The sequence below is a fragment of the Mytilus galloprovincialis genome, chromosome 11 (assembly GCF_965363235.1).
Source record: "Mytilus galloprovincialis chromosome 11, xbMytGall1.hap1.1, whole genome shotgun sequence".
NCBI classification, from domain to species: domain Eukaryota; kingdom Metazoa; phylum Mollusca; class Bivalvia; order Mytilida; family Mytilidae; genus Mytilus; species Mytilus galloprovincialis.
In genome coordinates, this window is record NC_134848.1 from 28,559,001 (window position 1) to 28,581,960 (window position 22,960).

At 30.9% G+C, this 22,960-nt stretch overlaps 2 protein-coding genes and 1 pseudogene across 2 annotated transcripts; 2 read left to right on the forward strand and 1 right to left on the reverse strand.

Annotated features, from left to right (window-relative positions):
• Nucleotides 1-377: 377 nt before the first annotated feature.
• On the reverse strand, nucleotides 378-12,146 carry LOC143051932 (uncharacterized). The gene is made up of 10 exons (XM_076224916.1): nucleotides 10,920-12,146; nucleotides 10,006-10,079; nucleotides 9,263-9,334; nucleotides 8,277-8,357; nucleotides 7,333-7,401; nucleotides 6,141-6,837; nucleotides 5,418-5,638; nucleotides 3,894-4,670; nucleotides 2,997-3,171; nucleotides 378-2,334 (listed from the first exon to the last, which is right to left on the reverse strand). Exons 1-10 carry the CDS (start codon nucleotides 11,320-11,322, stop codon nucleotides 1,694-1,696), a joined length of 3,210 nt encoding a protein of 1,069 aa, XP_076081031.1. The 5' UTR covers nucleotides 11,323-12,146; the 3' UTR covers nucleotides 378-1,693.
• Nucleotides 12,147-12,861: 715 nt separating this feature from the next.
• LOC143052096 (uncharacterized) lies at nucleotides 12,862-15,785 on the forward strand. Its single transcript, XM_076225057.1, has 5 exons — nucleotides 12,862-13,368; nucleotides 14,349-14,529; nucleotides 14,826-14,891; nucleotides 15,311-15,394; nucleotides 15,713-15,785. The coding sequence occupies exons 1-5, from the start codon at nucleotides 12,882-12,884 to the stop codon at nucleotides 15,783-15,785; spliced, it is 891 nt and encodes a 296-aa protein (XP_076081172.1). The 5' UTR covers nucleotides 12,862-12,881.
• Nucleotides 15,786-17,036: 1,251 nt separating this feature from the next.
• LOC143052097 (uncharacterized) lies at nucleotides 17,037-21,990 on the forward strand (annotated as a pseudogene).
• Nucleotides 21,991-22,960: the final 970 nt, after the last annotated feature.

Genomic DNA, 22,960 nt, shown 5'->3' on the forward strand with positions numbered 1-22,960 from the left:
TCAAAGAATTACAAAGAAAATGAGAAATGCATACTCCAGGATTTCCTTTATTTTTACCTCAGGGGTTTGTTATGGTGCACTAACAACAAAAATAACTCTCATTCAGAAAGTTGAAGTGTTGGTTGCCATGGAAACAAGAAACTCGGAATTTGCTTGAAAAACTTCAAATACGCTCAATGAAAAGTCATTTTTTTCATGTTTTTACCACTTTTATTGTAACAAAACCTGAAAACATATTGCCATTGTTTCTTTTTCTATTCAATAACATATATAAATGTTACAAAATAACATTTGAATAACTGGGAAATTGTTTCAACTTATATAAAATTTTTCAATTTAAAAATCTGAGGTTTTAACAGAAATCATGATAATAAAAAATTCACAAAAAATCACATCTTTATGGTTAAAAAATTTTTTATTCCGGATTTTGTGGCATAAAATGATATATACACTTGGTAATATTGCATCTAATGCATTATTGACAAAAATATCCCAGAGGGTATATTTTTTGTTTTTTTGGAAATTTTGATAGAAAAAAGGTCATTTTTGAATTTTTTGATTTTTTTTTTTTAATCCTTCAGTACATATCCGAACATATACAGGTCAATTTTGTATTTTTTTGTTACTAAATGATCATCTTTGTTCAAGAAATGAATATAAAATAATAAACACACATAGAATGCTTCAATAAGTCAATAATAATAAAATACAAATATGAAAAAGGGTGATTTTATCCTCAAAATGACCTTAATCTTTCAAATTTTTCCGAAAATTTTCTAAATTATCAAACAGACATACTTTGTAAATACAAGTGGTTGGAAATTGAATGGTGAGTATTGAATTTTATATTAAGCTTTCTCAATGAATTGCATTTTATTCTCAAATTGTAATCTGGCAATCTGGAAAATCTTTGTTTTACATTTTCATAAGTGAGAATCCTACTGTTTTAAAGATACGCTATTGGCCAATGACCTTTCTCCAATATTGTATATCAACCAAACAGACTATTCTTCACACATGAATTCAATATAGTAAAATTAAGAACTTATAGTTTAGATTTGAAAATATAATTCTTTAATATTATTTACAGCAAAAGTTACCACTTTATCTATTATGAAATAAGAAACAAACATTTCCACCAAAAAACCCCAAGATTAGAATTGAAGGTTTGGTTCACAACTTTTTTGTTTAAAGATCATAAAATTCTATACATGCAAATTGTTAAATCAAAAACTTGAACAGATATAAAACATATTAAAAAAATGTTCTTTTTTATTAGAAAAATACCCTAGGCAATAAATTTGATTAAGGTAAATAATGGCAGTAAAAAGAACTACACCAATGATTATTTTTTGAAATTTACATTCAAATCAATAATTTTGAATTATTCATTCCAAAAGTTTAACAATTGTAATTTGAATTTGAAATTATTATGCAGAATATGAATTAAAAAATAAATAAAGTTAAGTGAACCTTGAATATTTTGTCATTAAGAAGAAGTGTTTGTTCTCTGTAACATATTGAAAAACTATTGCATAACTTTTTTTTTCAAAGTATTTGCAAAAAATTATTATAACTGTATAACCCCTGGTTTGGTTCATCTATTTTCTACAAGGAAAAACCCCCCAGATATTTTGCATAATTTACATAATGAAACAGCCATAGTAAAGTAAGTAAAAGTTAATTAAAATTGTTATTGCAAATTTTGCTGTAGTTCTGAAATAACCAGCTCCCTAGCAGCATCACTTTTTCTTGCATGACGTGAAAAAAAGCTCATTATCTGTTGAGGGGTTAGAAATTCCTCCATTCTAAACATTTTACTTCCATCTGGGTTTGTAGAAAATTTCATTGCTTCTGAAACATTTTCAGGATCTTCTTTGTGACCACTTACTAAACCATTGTTAAATTTGTCAATAAGGAATTGCTTTTGCTTTTCGTTAAATCGCACATTTTTTCTTCCTTCTTTCAAAGACCAGCCCATCTGCAATACATTTGGAGAAACTGATTGTGATGTTGTTGAGGCAATTTCGATGTTATTCAAATTAAAATATGATTTATTTAATTTTTCAACGTAAAGATTTACAGCTTCAACTTTGATTTTTTTCTCTGGCTGTAGTTCACAATTATCAATTATTGCATGGTCCTGACATTCCTCATATGTAGAAAATGAGGCCATGCAACCATCATTTGAGCATACAAACACATCTTCGCTCTTTCCACTTTTTTTTGTTGATGGTGTCAAACTGTGAAAGGTGACATCATGTGTTGATGGCTCAACAACTTGCAGTGCGGGAAGCATCACAGAAAAACCTTCAGGCTTCTTGATTATTTTTCCTGTAAAAATATTTGTTATTATTACTTTCAAACTAATTCATTACAACATTATGATTAAATTCAGTTAATAGATAACTCTATTGTATTTTAAGCTTGGCCTTTGTAAAATGTTTATTTGACTATAGTAATTGAATTGAAGACAGTTTTATGAAGGCTGAGCCTAAAATACAGTATAGTTATCTCAATTCTAATGCAGCGTTTTAAAATAAATACCATTTAATTCATATTTTTGCTGAAAATTACATAAATTAAAAATTCCATGAAAACTGTTGCATCCAACAATGGGACGTCACATGTATACTCTTGATGTCAAACATAAACACTAGACATCTGTAAACCTCCAGTAAAATTCAGAATGGATTCAATATTGTTAAAAAGAAGGTTTGAGGCTTAGACAAAACGTGACTTTTTGCTTTATCTTTTTGAGAAATTTAAAATGGTGTCTTTTTATGTTTATACCGTGTATATAGACTGGAAGAACATGGAATCTCAAAAATATTTGTCAATGTTTGATAAAAGTTATTGTTACAAACAAATTGCATTAATTAGGATTAAAAAGTGCCTCCCATGTTTTAATAGAACAGTGTTTAATAATGAAACATGATGACTATTATAAGTATATGCCTACATTCTGGCAAAAAGAAATAAGTATATATAGTTACCATTGCCAATGTTAAAATGCCTCCATACTCGTATGAAATCTTTCTCAAACTGGAAGTTATTATATGTAGATAAAGATGGAATGTTCATCTTCACAGCAACACTAACTGGAACCAGATCTTTGAAGTCGACTACTTTTACCACATATTTAACATTCTTGGCAGTTGTTTCTATTGCCTAAAATAACAAATACCAATTTATACAACAAGTTAGGAAATGTTTATGAGTCATCCAAATAAGTGACAAATCCTTACCAACTTTTATCAATACATTGTAAGTATTGTTTCTCATGTGCCTGTCCCAAGTCACAAGCCTGTAATTCAGTGGATGTTGTTAATTTATTAACATTACATATTTCTTTTTGGTTAATTTCTTGTACATAATGATAAATAAGGCTGTTAGTTTTCGCAGAGTCTTGTATAGCTGACTATGTGGTTATGGGCTTTACTCATTGTTGAGAGCTGTAAAGTAACCCATAGTTGTAATTTGCTGTGTCATTTGGTCTATTGTGCAGAGTTGCTTCATTGGCAATCATACTGTCCACAACTTCATTTTTATGTTTGTTTTCTAGAATTCATTTTTATTTGCTGCTTTGTTGCTAATCACCAAAAAGGATTTGACAAATACACCCCTCTTTAACTGAATAAACATATATTTTTTTCCAGTGGTTTGACAAATTAGAATGTTATTTAGTCAGGAGCCTGTGATATAATGGTCTTTTTTTTTTGGACATAATTCAGGCCTTTTATTTTCTTATTAGACTGATTTAAAATTTATCATATTATGACTGACCTATTCATAATTGTTGTTAATTTATTGTCTTTGGATCTCTAGTGTAGATTTTTCCCATTGGCAATCATACAACATTTTCTTAATTTCATATAAAGCATATAACCTACTTTCTTCATTTGGGATGCAGTCACAACATCATGACCCTGGTTAAGGTACCGTCTTATTCCAGACTTTAGTGTAGCAGCAGTGCGATCACAAGCACCTTTACCATCCTGTGCTTCACAAAAGTTATATGATGTAATTTCTCCGCTATGGAACAGTGCACTGATTGTTTCAGTGCTTTTATAACATCCTGCATTGTCAGACCATAAATGCAATCTATCCATCTGTGGATATTTTTCTTTAACACTTCTGATTGTGTCTAAGATGACAGCACTGGTAGTACGGGAATCCTGTGATATTTGATTTTGATATATGTGGACAAATCCAAGACTTTCTAAATCATTTTCTGTTTTGTGAAACACTATGCTAATGTGCCAATTAATACCCCTCTTAGCAAACCAGTTGCTTTGATCCTCACGGTACCTTCTGGGTAGATATTTCATTGCCCAATCAAATACTAGGAATACCTCTGAAGTTAACATATTTTCTAGTAGTTTAGATTTAGCACCATCTTGATTCCTAGATCTTACAATGTGCTGCTTCCAGCTGTTGATGCTAGTGACTGCCTGATTTACTTTGTATCTATATATATCTTGATCTTCTATAGTTTCCTCTTCAACCAAATGTGTGACAGAACTAAGAAACTCAGTGACTTGTTCACAGTTTTGGCAAACACTGTCATGTTCATGCAAACATTTTGATTTGAAACTCTGGTCTTTATTATCTGACAATGCAAAAACTTTGCAGTGATCTGGTACTGTAGACTGACTAGATATATGAACCTGTAATATCAAAGAACACTTTTTAACTAAAAAAACACAGAGATAAGTATATGCAAAAGATGAATTTATTTTAATAGCAATACTTGTAATTTATGCTAAGATTAAAAGTCAATAAACTATATATATGACTGAAGGTATGGCTAAATATCTCAATGAAAATGAGATGTGCTCAAACTTGCAGTGAGGCTAGATTTGTTTTGCTCAGTGTCTATGTCATTGTATGTGACTGAGATAAAGAAAAACAATGTGAGCATGTTCCCTTGTTTTTATGTTCTTTTTTGCTGTGCATGTACTGATTTTGTATCATGGATGGATAAAATATCCCTTGTTTTACTATAATGCTAATTAAGTAATACCATTGAATATCAAATACTAAAACATGCAATCATCATAACATGTATAATAAACTTTAGTTTCAAGTTACAACAAACTATATATACCCTTAACAAGTAATTTACATTTCTTTTTATACAAGTGGTGGTTTGCCTTTTCCCACATGCCAAAGAAAATTGGTATCCAACAAATCATAATGAATTTGCAGTAAATTTAAATTGGACAGAAAATATAAATAGGCTTACATAAATCAAGTTATTTCTAATTTCTATAAAAGGCTTGAATTTAAAATCAGTTTGATATTTATATGAATAAAATACTTAAATTAGAAAAGAAATTGAACCCTATAGAACATTCAAAGTAGAAGTGTTCAATTATCATATCTTGATTTTTTAATTAAAACACTGAAATTACCTTGTAATCAGTTTTCAGGTATCTCTTGCACTCTAGAAGGACATCCATATGACGCTTGAATACTTCTACTGATAAATCCCCAGTTCGTCTCAGTTCCTCTAAAAATTTCTGTATGTCCTGAAAAGCCCTAACGCCTTCAGCAATGTAATAGTCAAGACCTTCCAAGGATTTTCTCACTGTTGCAGCACATTCAGAAAGAATTTTGAACATGGTACTATCACCTATAGAAAAATAATTTCACTAAAATTAATTTCTTTGAAATGATCGTAAAGGATGTGATAAATGTACTGTTTGCCACTGACCTCTGATATGAATATGCGATGCAGGTAATCTTTATTAAAATACATTGAGTGATTTAAGGAACAAACCCTATTTGGTTTTTAAAAATAAATATTTTGCAACATTGTAATATTTAACAGGTTTTTTTATAACATGATAAAAGACATGTTTCTAGTTTCTTGTTTTTATATAGATTAGACCGTTGGTTTTCCTGTTTGAATGGTTCTAAATTATTAATTTTGTGGGCCCTTTATGGCTTGCTGTTGTGAGTCAAGGCTCTGTGTTGAAGGCCGTACCTTGACCTATAATGGTTTACTTTTATAAATTGTTGTTTGGATAGAGAGTTGTCTCATTGGCACTCATACCGCATCTTCCTATATCTATAGGAGCATTTTTGTTCAAAGTTTTGACACAATTTAATTTGGCTTCTTTTGTAATTCTTACCTAATGGGGTCACTTCATTCTCACTACAGTACAGCTTAAACTGGTCGATAATTGCTGCTGGTGCCATGCATCGGATTACATTTGGTGTATCAACTGATCTTCCATCAGCTAGCTTCAGTTTTCTCTCTCCAAAAGGCAGATCCTTTATGATATGAGACGATGTGATGAAATCCAAGAAGTTATCTAACTTAGCTGGATCCATTCTCTGCCTGCTTTTGTTGCCCTGTGCTGGTGGTAATGCACAACCTTGTACACTGGCATGCTTTTTAGCTGTATAATAGCGGTATTCTGTCAAACCATCTATAAGTTCACATGTGTTTTTAAAACTTAGTTTTTGACAAATTACTGATAGAATCTGTCTTCTCACTTGCCAGGAATCTGTAACCTTGTAAGATTCAACCAAAGCTTGACATAACTCAGCATCAGAATTCACATCAGTTTCCTTATCAATCACTTCAGAAGCCTTCAGAATTTCTTGAAGAATTTCATCACTTTCATTTGGAAACATTGTTTCAGTTACGGCAGTGAAACAAGAAAACAGTTTATTTACAAATGATTTCTTTGTTTTCTGACTATATGTTCCCCAGGCATGTTGTGGCAAAACTAAAGGCTGAATTCCTTTGGTCTTTAAAAAATCATTCAGCTTACTGAGACTATCTGTTTGCAAATAAGTTTGCTGACTACTGAAGGGAGATTCCTAAAATTAAAGTATATATGTAAATGTATAGTCTAAAATTTATCATAAAATTATGTTTGAAACTTTAAAAAAAATGTATTTGTTTAATAATTTGTTTGTTTTTTTAATTTTTTTTATTATTAATATTTTACACAATATAAACTTTCAGTATCCAAATCATTATTTTGTACACTACTTTGTAATGCTACTTTTTCACTGAAAGCGTAGCATTGAGGTGTATTTTCCGGAATATGCCGAGTATCACCGGAATGCCATGCGAAAACATTACGGAAAGGCATGTGATAACAATCGAAACATGTGATAAACTTTTCATGTCACCCCATTAAGCACCAATTCGAAAAAAATTATGAAATTTACGTTATTTTAATGCTATTATCATACAGTAAAAATCATATGTTATTTAGTCTAAGTATATGATAAATAGATATATGCATACATATTTATATATGATGATGTATGAATACATAAAATTGAGAAGCTACCAACTCTACTTACATGTGACTCTAAACTTTGAGAGAAGTTGACATGGTCTGTACTTTCAATATCAATGACATCATGAAGGACCTGTAAAGAGCATAGAAGAATAAAACAAAAAATATTGATTTAGCATAAAGTCAGTGGGCATATCTTATTTTAATTTATGATAAGCAATGGTGCTATCTCTCTTAAAAAAACAAGTAAGTAGTAGAATTATGTTCCTTGAAAACGCACTGTTTTATGCACCAAGGATTTAATTTTGAAAGTCTTTTAAGATATATGTTTAACTATAAGCTTATTGCCTGTTGCTTATTGCAATAAAAATCTCAGACCAAAACACAAAAATATTTACATTGACCACTGAACCATGAAAATGCGGTTATATTCAGTTGATACCTCCCTGACATATACATAAGAACCTGACAATCATTCCATACACCAAATATGGTTAACAACTGCTTATAGTATTAAAAAAACCCAGACCAAATTACAAAAACATCATGAACATAAGGTCAAGGTAAGATGTAGCTTGCTAGACTGACATGTACCCTTTATCATTATTACATACACCACACATAGTTTACCTACTGTTTCTACTACAAAGATTATGACCTTATCACATAACTTTAACCTTGATTAATAACCTACGAAATGAGTTCAAGGTCAGGTGAATCAAACAACATTTTGTTGTTGGAAGGAACTGACTAACCACATAAAGTTATCCTTTTACTCATAATAAGTAAAAAAAAAACATTGCAGAAACACAATTGTATTTTTGTCAAGCAGGCAAGATGAAAAACAGTGTTCTTCTATCTGTGAATAAGCTAAATGATAGCTTAGTATTAGCCTGTTATTTAAGTTGCCCAATCAATCAAATTTTCTTCATTAATTTCCAATTTCCAGAAAATTATCCATCAAGGCCATCCAATCACCCTAAAATTTGGGTAGGAAACAAAACTTACAATTTTTGGTTTATTTTCTCTAAGGTTATAATGAAAATCCTCTGAACTTGTGTGGTCTCTCTTATGTGAAAGTTCTGTCATCTGGAATTAATAAATACATGTTATAATATTGTCTCAGTAAAAGGGAGAAGGTTTGGTACCATTAAAACGTTTAATCCCACTGCAAATGTTTGCACCTGTCCTGAGTCAGGAATCTGATGTACAGTAGTTGTAGTTTGTCTATGTAGTTTATATATGTTTCTTGTTTTTCATTTTTCATATAGATTAGACAGTTGGTTTACCCATTTGAATGGTTTTACACTTGTAATTTTGGGGCCCTTTATGGCTTGTTGTTCGGTGTGTGCAAAGGCACCGTGTTCAAGGCTGTACCTTGACCTATAATGGTTTACTTTTATAAATTGTTATTTGGATGGAGAGGTGTTACATTGGCACTCATACCACATCATCCCATACCTATATATGATACATACAAATTGCTCACAGTGACGTAACCAAAATATTGTAACTGTTTTAAAAGTTCTGTATTTTAATCTACTATTCATAACAATAATTCTCTTGCAACAAAGGCAGTTAAAATTTCAACTTATGTTTTCTTAACATTGATCATTGTTGTTAAATTCATATCAAGTTAATCATTTTTTTACTGTAGTAAGGACATGAAATTGATAATCTGTTCAGATGAACAATTACCACACAAATGATGACAGCTTTATAATTTTTTAATTTGACCAGTTGTCATTAGTTATTACTGTTTTGGATCCATAGAATCTACATATGACTTCTTGTTACATGCATTTATATTTTTTTTATATGTTGTTTTCATATTATTATTGTCTGTATTAAGATCACGCCTCTATTGTGCTCTTTCCAATAAAATATTGAATTGTTTTTGCTTACACATACTGTCGAAAAGGGACATAACTCAAAACTGTTAAAAAGTCTTGTTTTTTTTCAATTATTTTTTTTACACACAATGTTTTTATTACCTGCTGTTGCATTATTCTAGACATGGAATCTTCTATTACAGGTATTCTGTCTTCAATTTCAGTAACCTGCATCTTCAAAAATGTTTTAAATAAATGTATATATCAATAATATGCATTTGGATTATACATAATAATACAATCTTCTAAATCAATGAACAAACTTTTTGTTTAAAACTGCTTTCATAATCTTATAAACAAACAACCCATTTATACATTTGACCTTCATGTGTAACTGCTGTAAAAATATTTTTTTAATTACTGTTTTGAAAATAACTGACATGAAAATCTTAAGTGCATTTCATATGGCTTATGTGATACCCCAGATATTTAATAGAGGAATTAAATTTGTTTATTAAAGTAAAAAAAAATACAATATAAACATTCTCAATGCCTGTCCCAAGTCAGGAGTCTGAAATTCAGTGGTTACTGTATTATACTAGTACTAAGTATATATGTATATCATTGGTTTTTTGTTAATTGTTTGAACATAAATCAGTTTTCTTGTTTGAATTGATTAACATTTGTTATTTGATGGCCTTTCATAGATCTGACCTATGTGATATGGGTTTGTTCATTATTGAAGGCTAGACAATGATATACCATGGTTATTTTCTAAGTCGTTGAGTCTCTGGTGGAGATTTCTCATTGACAATCATACCATAGATCCTTATTGAGTATTTTAGACATGGATTATAAAATAAAATAAAATACAAGTAATATTGGAAGAAATCAATAATAGATACCTCTGAATGCTGATCAACATGGGAAGGCATCTCATCCATATCTTTGATTTTGACTTTGCATGATACACAGGAAGCTGGAAGAAAGAAAGAAATATATAATTATTTATAGTACATGAAGTAAAAAATGTTCATGTAAATAGTAATTTGAATAACTTTTGCATCAACTATTGATTGATAATTAATTATGCTGCAGATAAATACAATTGTATCAGAAGCACCAAATAGTTAAAATGCATAGAAAACTTAAAACTAGCTTCAATACATGTGTTTTGTAAATTTTTACAGAATTATTGCAAAAACAGCTTAAATTTTTAATGACCTCATGCCATTGAAAGTGCCTGTATTATTAAATATATATTAGTAATTGGGATTGCATTGTTTCATGTTTTTCATGTTGGCCTCTTATAGCCAACAATGGGGGCATTGGGGCATGATTTGTTTTCTCATTGTTGAAGGCTGAACCAATGACTATAAATGCTTACATCTTCTTTATTTGAACTATGGTTGACAGTTGCCTCAATGACAAAAATTAACCAATGTCTACATCTCCTTTTATTTTATGTATAGAAGAAATACTTTTGATATTTAAAAAAAACAAGCAATACATAACGAGTGTCAGAACAATCTAGTAATACATCAATGCATGAAGCGCAACAGTAAATAATGAATATTTTAACTCATCTCTGACATTAGTGACTCATGGAAAAGGTAAAGTGCAAAGTTTTATAGCATTTAGGACCTGACAATTTTGTCATTTCTAAATTAAGTAATACAGAAAAAATGTGATAAATAACAACATTTATATAATGAAAAAATTACCTGTTTTTCAAAAAAAAAGGGGGAGGGTTAAAAAAATATGATCCTATCTTCAATTACATATGCCTCAATAACTACATTTAATATTATTTACTTACGAGTTCCAACAGGTAAAATAATTCCAAGTTTTTTTTGAATGACAACTATGTCTCTTTCTGCCAAGTATTTGGAGCTTTTTCTTTTTCCACTACTAGCTGCTCGACCTGACCCTGCCTTCTCTGAATGGTCTACATCTGGGTGGGTACTTATAACCCTGGGCACCATACACAGAGCTCTCCTTTTCCGAACTTCATTTCGTTTAAGCAATTGATTAGAATGAGTGGAACATACAGAAAGTTCTGATTGTTTAAAGCTGTGTGGCAAAATACCGGCTTCAGTCAAAATAATCACAATATCGGACTCATGAAATGATTGTAAGTTAAATAGTTCAGATGAGCAATTGGAAGTATCAAAAATAGTCTTGTTTATGTTAAATAAATCACAATTCATGTTACAATTCATAGTACTTTACAAAATATGTTGTCAGCATAACATAGTTTGTTTACAGCAGACATTCCATAGTACATTTGTGCTATCTATTTTGGAGAGTAATTCAGGGGAAGCTACTCCCGCTACACATAGGTAACTAAAGGGATTTTTTTATTGCAATTAATAAAATCAACCCTTTTTTGACTTGATTTGATAAATTATATTTTTTCAGAAAGCATTGTTAAGATTTTCAAGACAAATAAAGCAGATATATCAATTTAAATAGTATATTGGCATTAATATTTGAAACAGTTATTTCAATAGCCTTGGTTTCAAAAAATGGATTTGTGCAAAATTTTCAAATATACCCCTCCCAATTTTTTGTATTTTGCTTTTTCAATGGTTCAACTAGTTAAAAATATATTCAGCTATATCTGGAAAATCTGGGTTGAAAATTTTCAAAGCTTTTAAAACAGGGTAAAATAGTACTCCCAATACACAAGGAATTTGCCACTTTTTGGGGGTAACTTCTTGGCAAAACTAATAAATAGAATATTTTTCTAATTGCATTTTTTTTTTTATGTCATAACCATACTTAGTCATAACAACAAACATATTTTTCTTTACTATTCTATGAAAGGCCATACACATGCAATTGTAATTGCATAATTTTAGCCTTTTTGACTTACAAAAATGGACCGAAAACTGTCCAAGCTGTTACCATAGCAACCACAAAATTTTATGTGGAACTTGATGTATATTTTGGTTTATCTCATTGTTTAGAACATTTTTACAAATTTTGAACCAATTCTGTGACATGTCATTTCCACATGATTTTGATGCTTACAGAGAATGACTCTTAACGTACGATCGTATTTTCTATCCAAACGCTGTATCAGCTGTTTGAATTCTGTCGACACCCACGACAGAGGACGTGCAACGAAGATAGAATCGTCCTCAGAATCGGAATCATCTGAGGACATGGTTTCAATCTCCAATCCTTTCATGAACCTTTCCTCCTCCTTTGGAACAATTTTTCTTTCTTTTAGGGTTCTTCTTCGGTTGATAAGTTTCTGAAAAAAGACATATGTACAGTATACCCAGAAGATGGTGAAATAAAAATTTAAGTAAATACCACATGATGTACAATTTGGATTATTTTACTTGCATTACTATCAACAAACGAAACTTAAATCGCTATCAATAACGAATAATTAAGTATTGGTACCTTGTACAGTTGTTTTCGTATATAGCATAGGCGTATTTCGGGGGTCCCTTAACTCGGATTTAAAAAAAAACAGTGGGATTTTAGGGTAAAATGGGTCCGCCCTCTTTAACAGATTTAAGGTATCCGACCCACAATAACGATTTCCGGAAAATTTTCCGGAGTTTACCGAGGTCTCAATTTTCTCACCACCTCGGTCTTTTACGCCTAGGAAGTGAAAGTATAACTATTATTTTTTAAATGATTCCTAAAATGTCAGAAAGGCTTACTTAAAGTATATTTTCATAAAAAATAAAGTAAACGCTCATTCTTTGTAAAAAATCTTTATATTGTGTCAATCAGGAAACAGAAGTTAAGGTAAACAAATATGGCTGACTCGATCGGCTGCCGAGACATACGGGGTCGTTTTAGCAAACAAAATAAGCAGATTGACGTCTCTTCGTCTCTTCGCTTTGTGGAAAACATTGCGATAGAACACAATTATGAGTGTGGAAACCATGTGTGTGATTTGGGTGCAACTGGCTGTGAAATTTGTTGTCCCGGCATAGGCAAATTGGTAGGAAGTAGGAAAGTAAATACATCGCGCACTTGGTCCTCTGGGAGAAGATTGGTAGAGTGGGCAGTTCTTTTAGACAATTTGAAGTTCTGCAAACAGTGCAACATGGGTCCACTTCTTCTGACCGATGACTTTGTGAAAGGGGAAATGAAGTGTGGTTTGTCTGGGTATCTGTATGTTCAATGCAGCTCATGCATGGAGTTGAACCGTGTGCCTTATGGCTCCCAGCATAGAGACCCCAGTAAACCAAAGGCCAAGGGGATGCCAAGCTTCAGTGTCAACACCAAACTTGGAGCAGGTAATTTGCATTTACAAATATAAACATTTTAAAACATGAACATTGAACGACATATACATTTACGAGGGTTGTAAAGGGTTATTTTTCGTGCAACGTGATCGCTGTTTTTTATTTCACTTTCAACGTGTTTTTACTTTTTTATTTGACGTTCAGTCGTGCAAGACGGGTGCCTCGTTCAACGTGTTCTGCTTATTTAATTTAACATGCATCGTGATTTTCAGTCTTATTTTGTGTGCTCGGTATTTTCAAATAAAATTCAAACACTTGGCAGGGATCGTCAAGAAATACTTTTTAAAAAGCCGTAAACCAATGAAATCGTAAATGTGTATACTAAATGGGGAATATCAAGTAAAACAAAGAGTTAATATATACAAAAAGACAGTGATTCAGTCACAAAAGGTTAACATAAAAGTATTTATTTTTCGTGCAACGTTCATTACAGAAATTATTTCACGTTTTTTCCGTGCAAGCACCCCCCTTTACCACCCTCATGTACACATTGAACAACCCTATAAATGATATATCAACATGCCTGCACAGAACATGATGATATGATGATATGAAAAGCTAGATTATTTTTAATCCAGGTCAGTTCAATTTTGTAATAATTCAGAAACAAACATCAAATCATTGAAGTCAAGTTTATTCAAGGACCTGTAGGCTGTTGTATCAGTCTAATAATTTTAAAATTTACTTTAAATTGTAAAAATATTGGAATTAGCTCATGTACATGTAGGATACAAAGAAACATAAATAAAGAGTGAAAAAACTAACGACTTTATCTATTGGAGTTGTTTCTGTTTAATTTTTATGAATGTAAAAAAAAAAGTTGATATTCTATATTTATTTCCCATTTCAATCTGATATCCATGCTTTTAATATTATTTTTTAATTATTAATGTAACTGTTATCAATATAAATTAAATACATCACTCCATACTCAATACAAAGATTTAATACATTCTTAACTTTTTTTTTAGCCATGATAGATTCTTTAGGAGGTCCACAGAGGGTGAACAATGTTCTCACTACACTTAACTTGCCATCCATTTCCCATAAAAACCTGAAAGTCATGGAAAGAAGAGCAGGAGACATGATTGAAGACTTTGCCAACATGAGTATGGAAAGAAGAGGGCGAGAAGCTTTTGCAGCAGAAATGAGGTTTGGATTTATAAATACATAAAAATTAGTCAGTTAATATTAAGGTTGGGTTGTGATTCTTGATTTGCAGGCTATTAATAGCTACAAAATGTATGGTACATGTACATGTAGTTGAAATAATGTATTTCTATAAAGAATTTCAACCTATTTTTTTTTAATTGAGAACATTTTTCACCTCATTGTATTTGGTAAGAAATTGTGTATTATATACATACATGAACATTGTACAGATAAACATGTGCTTTCAAAATGAAAAAGTATATTTTTGTAACAGAAATTTATATTTAATTTTTCAGAGATTCCAACCTTGTAGAAGATGTAACATTGGTCCCTCCAAATGTACAAAACACACAATTGATTAGGTAAGTTGCAATGAATGATATTTTTTTTTAAAATCATTCCCAAATGCCAAATTTCTTTTTTAAATTCTGTATTATTGATCATTATTTATAAGTAATGATTACAAATCCAAACTTTGTTTAGTGAGAGGCATTACTTGAAACTTCCAGTATATATTAAACCAAGGGTACTGTTATGGAAAATGATGTATTGATGAACATGATTTTCTCATTCTTCAAAAAAATAATTTTAAAGTACATGTACATTTATGGTGCAGGAAATGATTAAAACATGATGCACACAGGCTTTGTTTTGGGTTCAGATTGATAGCAATTTTGTTGTATTGTATTTGATAAATGAGTGAAATAAATGGATTTTGTACCAAAAATTATTTGAAACATCATCATGCACATATTATATAATATTTTTTTATGATTCACAGCACTGGTCATGAAGAGTTATCTGAAAATACATGTTCTTATCCTGAAATGATAGATGTAATAGCAGTGTCACAGTCTGAAACCAGGTGAATATAAAAAAGATGAAGTATGATTGCTAATGAGACAACTATCCATAGGAGACCAAAATAATATCAACTATTGGTAACCCGACAGCCTTCAATAATGAGCAAAACCACATAGTCAGCTATAAAAGGCCTCAAATTGACAATGTAAAACAAATCAAATGAAAAAAACACTAATAAACTGTGAACTATGTGTTAAGCACACTTTTATTAGTGCATATCTGTCTGATTCCAACTTATATAGATACAATTTATAACCAAATTTTATTTACATTTGTATATCAAGGTATAAATTAAGACAAATAATTTCTTTGATTTCAGAGATGCTATTGATTCTGGAGAATTTGTGATATTTAATAGTAATACACAGACAAACACAGATGGGAATAGGTAATAAATAGAACAATTTTCTAAGATTCATGTACATGTATGTGTTAATTGTTATATTATATTTTGTCTTGAAAAAGATAGATTTGAAGCATTTACACATATATATACAATTTATTTACAAGTATTAGAGAGTTATCTACCCTGTTTAAAAATGACAGCTACTACCAGTGGACCAGATCTGCAGTCTATTTGTTTCCCTTTTTGTCCATAATTTATTAAGTACAGGATAGAGTTTGAAATTTTAATCTATAAAGTTGGATAAAATGATTTAATGCTTCCAATGGTACAGAGCCAATTTGAAAAGAAGGAGATGTGGTATGATTGCCAATGAGACAACTCTACACAAGACACCAAATAAGATAGAAATGAATCACTTTCAGAATCACTATAAGTCACCACATGTTCTTCAACAATGCAAAAAAATAAATACTGCATACTTGGCTACAAAAGGTCTTGATATGACTTATATTAAACAATTAAAAGGAGAAAACTAACTGTCTGATAAATGTACAAAATAATTAATGAAAAACGAGCATGATATATATAGCAACAAAATTCAACTACTGAATTACTGGTTCCTGACTTTGAACTGGCGCATGTATACAGAATGTGGCAGTGATAAACTAGTTTGAAGGCTTAGCGTTATAGTTATCTTCTCTTTTAAGTCTTTTGTTTCAATGCAGAAACAAAGATATCAAAATATTTGTTCTATTTTATACAGTGTTGAAATACTTGACAGAAATCCATTTGGGATGACAGTGTGTGCAGATCATGGGTGGCAGAAAAGAGGATTTGATAGTTTAACAGGTAATTACTTAAACCTCTGTTCATCCCCAAATAATTGGTATGGAAATTAATCTTGATTGATGGGTTATAGATCTAGTTTAAATGTTGTTAGGTTCACTTATTTTTGACAAATTTATTGGCATGGACTAAGTAAAATTCATTAAAGTAAGTTCAACTTCATCTATATTATTTAGTATATAAGATTACATCCTGATGTCAATGGTAAATTGCAAATAAAGCAAAGATTTTTGGGTTGGAGGCTTGTGAGGGGAGATAACCCAATTAAAGGTAATTTTATTATTCAAGGTATACAAGGCAATTTAGCAGGCTTAGATTGTGCTGGATTTTTTTAACTCTTAATCGTCTAAAACATTTTGTATTTAGTCAGTAAAGACTTACGCTAACATTTGTTTCCGTACAAGTATATAACATTTCCTTGTTCCTTGCATATGCAGGTCATACTTTTCTGATGACTAAGCGTAAGTATGGAAATGAAGTTTGTAAGACAGTTGTTAAACACAGAACCTGTGCAACTTGCAAATGGTGGAGGAGAAACAGGCCAGGCAGGAAACCTAAACCTCATAGATGTGTCTGGAACCATAGAGGATCAGCAAGGTTGATGGAGAGCCAAGCAGGCCTTGAGGCAGTCAGAGAGATGATGGAACAAGGAACTCCAATCAAGACTATTGAGGGTGACGGTGACAACATTTTGATGGCAAGGATCAGATCAGAGCTTGGTGTGAATATAAAGAAGAAACTTGACAAGAACCATTCAGTCAAAAATATTGTAAAAAAGCTTTATGACCTCCAAAAAAACAGAAAGATTTGAAACTGACCAACCATGTTGTTAAACATTTATCCAAAACAATTAAGTATATATTTGCTAAAAACCAAGGCCAGCCAGAAGCTCTTCAAAGGAACTTAGCTGCATTTATCCCACACCAGTTTGGAGACCACAATAAGTGTGAGGCTAGGTTTTGTGGATACAAACGGAAGCCAGGAGTGAAGTATCTTCACAGAAGTTTGCCTTATAAAGCTCCTTTGAAAAACCCTGCCCTATGTGAAAAGTTAGTTAGTTTGTTTGAGCCAATAGTTGGAAATGCCACTGTTTATTCAGATCTTGGATCAAGCCAAGCTTGTGAAGCTGCCCATAGAGCAGCAACCCTTCGGGCTCCAAAACACTTACATTATGGTGAAAGTGAAAGTCTAGATTACAGATTAAAAGCCACAGCTGCTTGCATAAATGAAGGACGAAGCTACTTATCTGAGGTTAATGATTCGTGACAAAAAAGTTTTATCCAGTTTTGTTTAGTTACTTAATGTGCATGATTATTCATTTATGCTCATATAGGGCTTTGATAGAGACAAAGAAGTTTTCGAACTGGAGTATTTTTGTTATTTTAAGGCAGAGGCAACAAGGTCCTATGGATACATTAGTTCTATTTTGTGTGTTTGTTCCTATGCATGAATTGTTTTTAAAAAATTTTAAATTCAAAAATGTTTTTCCTTTTTTGAACATTTGATTCATATATAAAAAAAAAGACAATTGGAAAATGGAATGTATTATTATAAAGTGAACTATTTACTTATTGAAAAGTGCACCAAGTTGTAATAATTAATTGTACCTGGGAGTTTTGGATTACAATGGGGAAAACTATAAATGTTTAACTTTTGATGAACATAATTATGTGTTAACTGGAGATGTTTGAAAAAAATCTTTAACACAACAGCCCTTAATATCAGGATTAAAATAGATGCATATCTTTAAAATTGCTTGTTGGCCTGTTCTTTTATAATTACATATATTATATACATACTGATAATGCATATACATGTTATAACACATTTTTATGTCATTATTTACCTTGTTAATTTTTCAGACTTTTAAAGAACATGGTCTGTCTCCAGGCAGTTACACTGTACCATACAACTTAAAGAAAGATATGGAAAGAGAATGTCGTCAACAGAAAGCAACACAACTAGATAAAAAGTTAAGACGCCTTCAGCTCAAGGAAGAAAGAATGACATCCAAAGGAGCATGTGAAGCATCTGAAGGAGCAACCTATGACTCAGGTTTGTTTTATTATAAAAAGGAAGTTGTGGTATGATTGCAAATGCAACAACTCTCCACAAGAGACCAAATGACACAGAAATAAATAATTCTAGGTCACCCTATGGCCTTCAACAATGACCAAAGCCTTAATGCAAAGTCAGCTATAAAAGACCAAGAAACAAGAAATGTAGAACAGTTCAAATGAGATAACTAGAGGCCTAATTTATTACCAATATAATGTCTGTTCATTTACTCATGAACTGTTCAAGCTTATCAAATTTTATTGAAAGGTGTGAATCGGTCTACCATAATTAATTATAAAAAGAAGCATTCAGTTCTGAAATAAGTATGAAATCTATTTCTGTACACTTCATCTCATACAAAAAGTGTACATTAATTGAGATTAGTTGAAACCATGCACCATTTTTCACATTCCAGATGAAAATGACCAATTGAAATTTTGAATTTTATTAGAAAATGACCCATTATCGAACTTTTGATACTAATTACTGAGTGTATTCTGGTATGTACATGTTTGTAAATATAATTTGCTTGTAGAAATTAGCCTTGGAGATAAAGATGCAGATATCCACCAGATACCAAATGCCACACCAAAGCCAACATTTTCAAAAGTTGAGGGACTTATAAACACTACTACATCCTTCATTATAATGGACTTAGAAACAACTGACTTGAGTATGTTAGCTGACATATAATAAATTATGTTTGAACATATATATGAAAAGCAATGACTTCTATAAATCTAGAAAGCTTTTAAATATTATTATTAAATCCCTAATATAAAAAAAGAAATGTGGTATGAATGCCAATTAGACAACTTCTCACAAGAGACCAAATGGCACTGAAATTAACAACTATAGGTCACTGTATGGCCTTCAACAATGAGCAAAGCCCATACAGCATAGTTAGCTATTACAGAACATCTGTTTAAGTGTTGTAACACATAAACACATTTGGAACTTATTGCATTCTAGATAATAAAATACAGAAATGTTGGGAAAATGCACACAAGATAACAATCAAATTATATAATTTATCTAGATCAATGACATATATATCATATCACAATTACTTTCTTAATGCATGACAGTCTTAAAATTCTGCTATTCACATCAATATACTACAATGATTTTTCTTCTTCTTGAGCATGCTAAATTTCGAAGTAAAATGAATTTTCTTTTTTTTTCTTACAGTTAGGCAAAATGTTATTCCTCATATAACTCAGATAGCCGCCGTAGAACATGATACTGGCAGCCAGTTTTCCTGTTATGTGGTACCAAAAGCTCCAATGTCATCAGGAGCTGAAGACATAACAGGAATTATGTGGGATGGGACGAACCTGAGACTAAATGGCAAAGTTGTTGTTGCATTACCAATATTTGAAGCGCCCAGTAATTTTTTCTTATGGCTGCAGAAATTCAATAATGCTATTCTTATTGCCCATAATGGAAAAAAGTTTGACTTTCGTATTTTGTCAAATGCAGCTGACAAATGTAAATTATTCAATCTGTACTTGGAAAGCTGTGTTGGCTGTATTGACAGTATTGCTGTTATGAAATCCAAGATTCCAAAACTTCCAAAATATTCTCAACCCTACTTGGCAGAACATGTTTGCAATAAAAATTATAATGCACATAATGCACTGGACGACGTGTCAATGTTAAATGAAATATTAAAAGCAGCAAAGTTTTCTTCAGTTGACCTCTTAAAGCATACATACTCACCTGGTGATCTTTTGCTACAAGAAAACTTTAATATGAATAAGCTTAAGAATTTACCCAGCCTGCATTTTTTAATTGGTCAGGGTGTGGTGAAAATGACCACTGCAGAAAAAATTTCAGGATCTGGTTTAAATTTTGAACACTTGAAACTTATCTGGAAACGTGAAGGTGAGGATGGACTTTCAAATGTTTTATCTGCCAAAAACAGTATTGGTAAACCAAGAGTTTCTAGCGACAAAAAACTTGTATGCTCATTTGTTCAGAAGCTGTCTCAGCTTTTTACAGACACATCATTTGACTAATTTATATACTTTTAAACACAAAATTGATGTTATACATGTAGTTCCATTTTTTCAAGTGACATATCTCTATAGAAAAAGAAGTCAAAATAATGTTATGCCATTTTGGGAATAATGTGACAATTAAGACAAAATATAAATTATTTTTGCAAAAAAGATTGTAAATGCTGTATTTTACGAAAGTTTCAACTATTTTTTCTTGACTAGTGACAATTTGAAAAACGTTTTGTAATATTAATTCTCTCTTATATATGAATGAATAATAGGATATCTTTGGATAGGATTTGGTATATGAGCATGCATTGCAAGTTCCTCATGTCTATGAAATAGTTGTTACTTGACATTGACCAAATTTCATGGATCAGTTAACTTATTTAATTATTAATGATCAAGTCCATATATCAGATACAAAATGCAATATTTGGTATATTACAGGATTGATCATGATCTCATTTTCATGGTTTATTGATCAATGTTAATTTTTTCATGGTTTTTTTTCTTTCAATTACTAGTTGGTAATAGCTAATTAGGTAAACTATATTTAATTTGTTTACATGTTGTTTGTAAGGTGTATATATCTGATCTGACCTTGACTTTATTTTAATGGTTCATTGTTCAATGTGAACCATATCTGTTGTATGTAATAAGTGTGGTTAAGTGTTTATGTCCATTTTGGCAAGTGTATTCTTATCGTGACCTGATTTTCACAGATAAGTTATCCTTGTTAATCTTTTGTATTTAGTATGTATTTACCTCTTGTTTCGCATGTCAATGTGCTGGAGTGTTTTTAAAAATAAAGCATATTGTATTGTATTGTATTTAAAGTTTGGCTAATTTCTCAGATAATATTAGTGATAGTGTAGTGACATATTGGTCTGTCTTGATCTCATTGTCTGGTTCATTAGTAAAAGAAAGATCAGTTTTGGTGATGTGTTTTTTTTCTAAACCAAATTTCTTGTATGAAATGATTGTCAAGCCTACATGTATCTATCTCACCTTGATCTCAAATTATACATTGATCATTGGAATGCTTATTTAATGTTTTACTTTTTCTGTAATATTATTCTTTTTTAACTTCAACATAAGGTATGACATTTCAGTGCGTCCTCTCTTGTAAACTTTCTTTCTTTATTTTTCTTAACTGAAGATTTATTTGTATTCAATCAGAATTTCCTTTACTGACATATTTCATGATAAAAGTCTTAATATTGACTGTTTCAAAATGACCATATTTATTTGTATCTTCTGAACCATCATGACCATGTTATACCATGTATACTTTCTTTTTAAAAAAATCATGATAATGTGCTAATAAATATTGAAATGGGATTGAGTTTATTGAATTTCATTATAGAAGATATCTATGTTTTATTTTGTGCATGAAGGAGTATAAACCAGATCAAAAATATTTCAAGGGAGATAATTGACCTATCTGAGTTCAATGTTGGAAAGGAATGATGGGTATCCTTTAGTAATCTCTAGTTAATGCTGGTATGAAATCCAAGAATAGGCATCCTCTGCATTCAATAAAACCTGATGCTGTTTATGTGATTTCTGGTGTTACACATTTGACAAAATCGGAAATATGTAGCAAAACCATAAATATTGTCTATGATTACATTCTTCAAAAACCATAAACAAATGTCTTTACCACTACAAAACACAATATTCATTTTTGACATACATATACAAATATGAAATATATCCATGCATGTATTTTTACCATGTTGCTAAAATAAATGTTTTACCAATAGGTCCTATTCGATGATATTCATTCAATAGATGAAGGACAGGCTTCAACCCTTAGCTCAAAGGGTCAAATTTCAAGGGCATAAAGAAATGAAATAAAATAAATATGTATACTAAGTACTATACTTTTAATTCATCCTACTTTTGACATGTTTCAATTACCTACTCTCAAAGAAATTAGCAAACGGAGGGAATTGTCTAATTTCTAGTCCTGAAATTACCTTGACCTTTGACCTTTTGACCTCAAGGTTGAAGGTAATTCTTTATCTGTTGCATATAATAAAATTATAATTAACAAATGTAATACAAGGTTACAGTACTTAAAGGTAGGTTTACTTTTTGAAAATTTAACAAAAAAGGAGGTCACTGTCTAATTTTAGCTCCTAAAATTACCTTGATCGTTGACCTGTTGGCCCCTAAAGATTGAAATCAATCTTTGATGTTTAGAATATCATCAAATGGTCATTATTAACAAAGATAAAGAAGATTATGGCACCAATAGGTTGATATACTTTTGAAAAATTACCAAAAAAGGAGATTGTTGACTTAT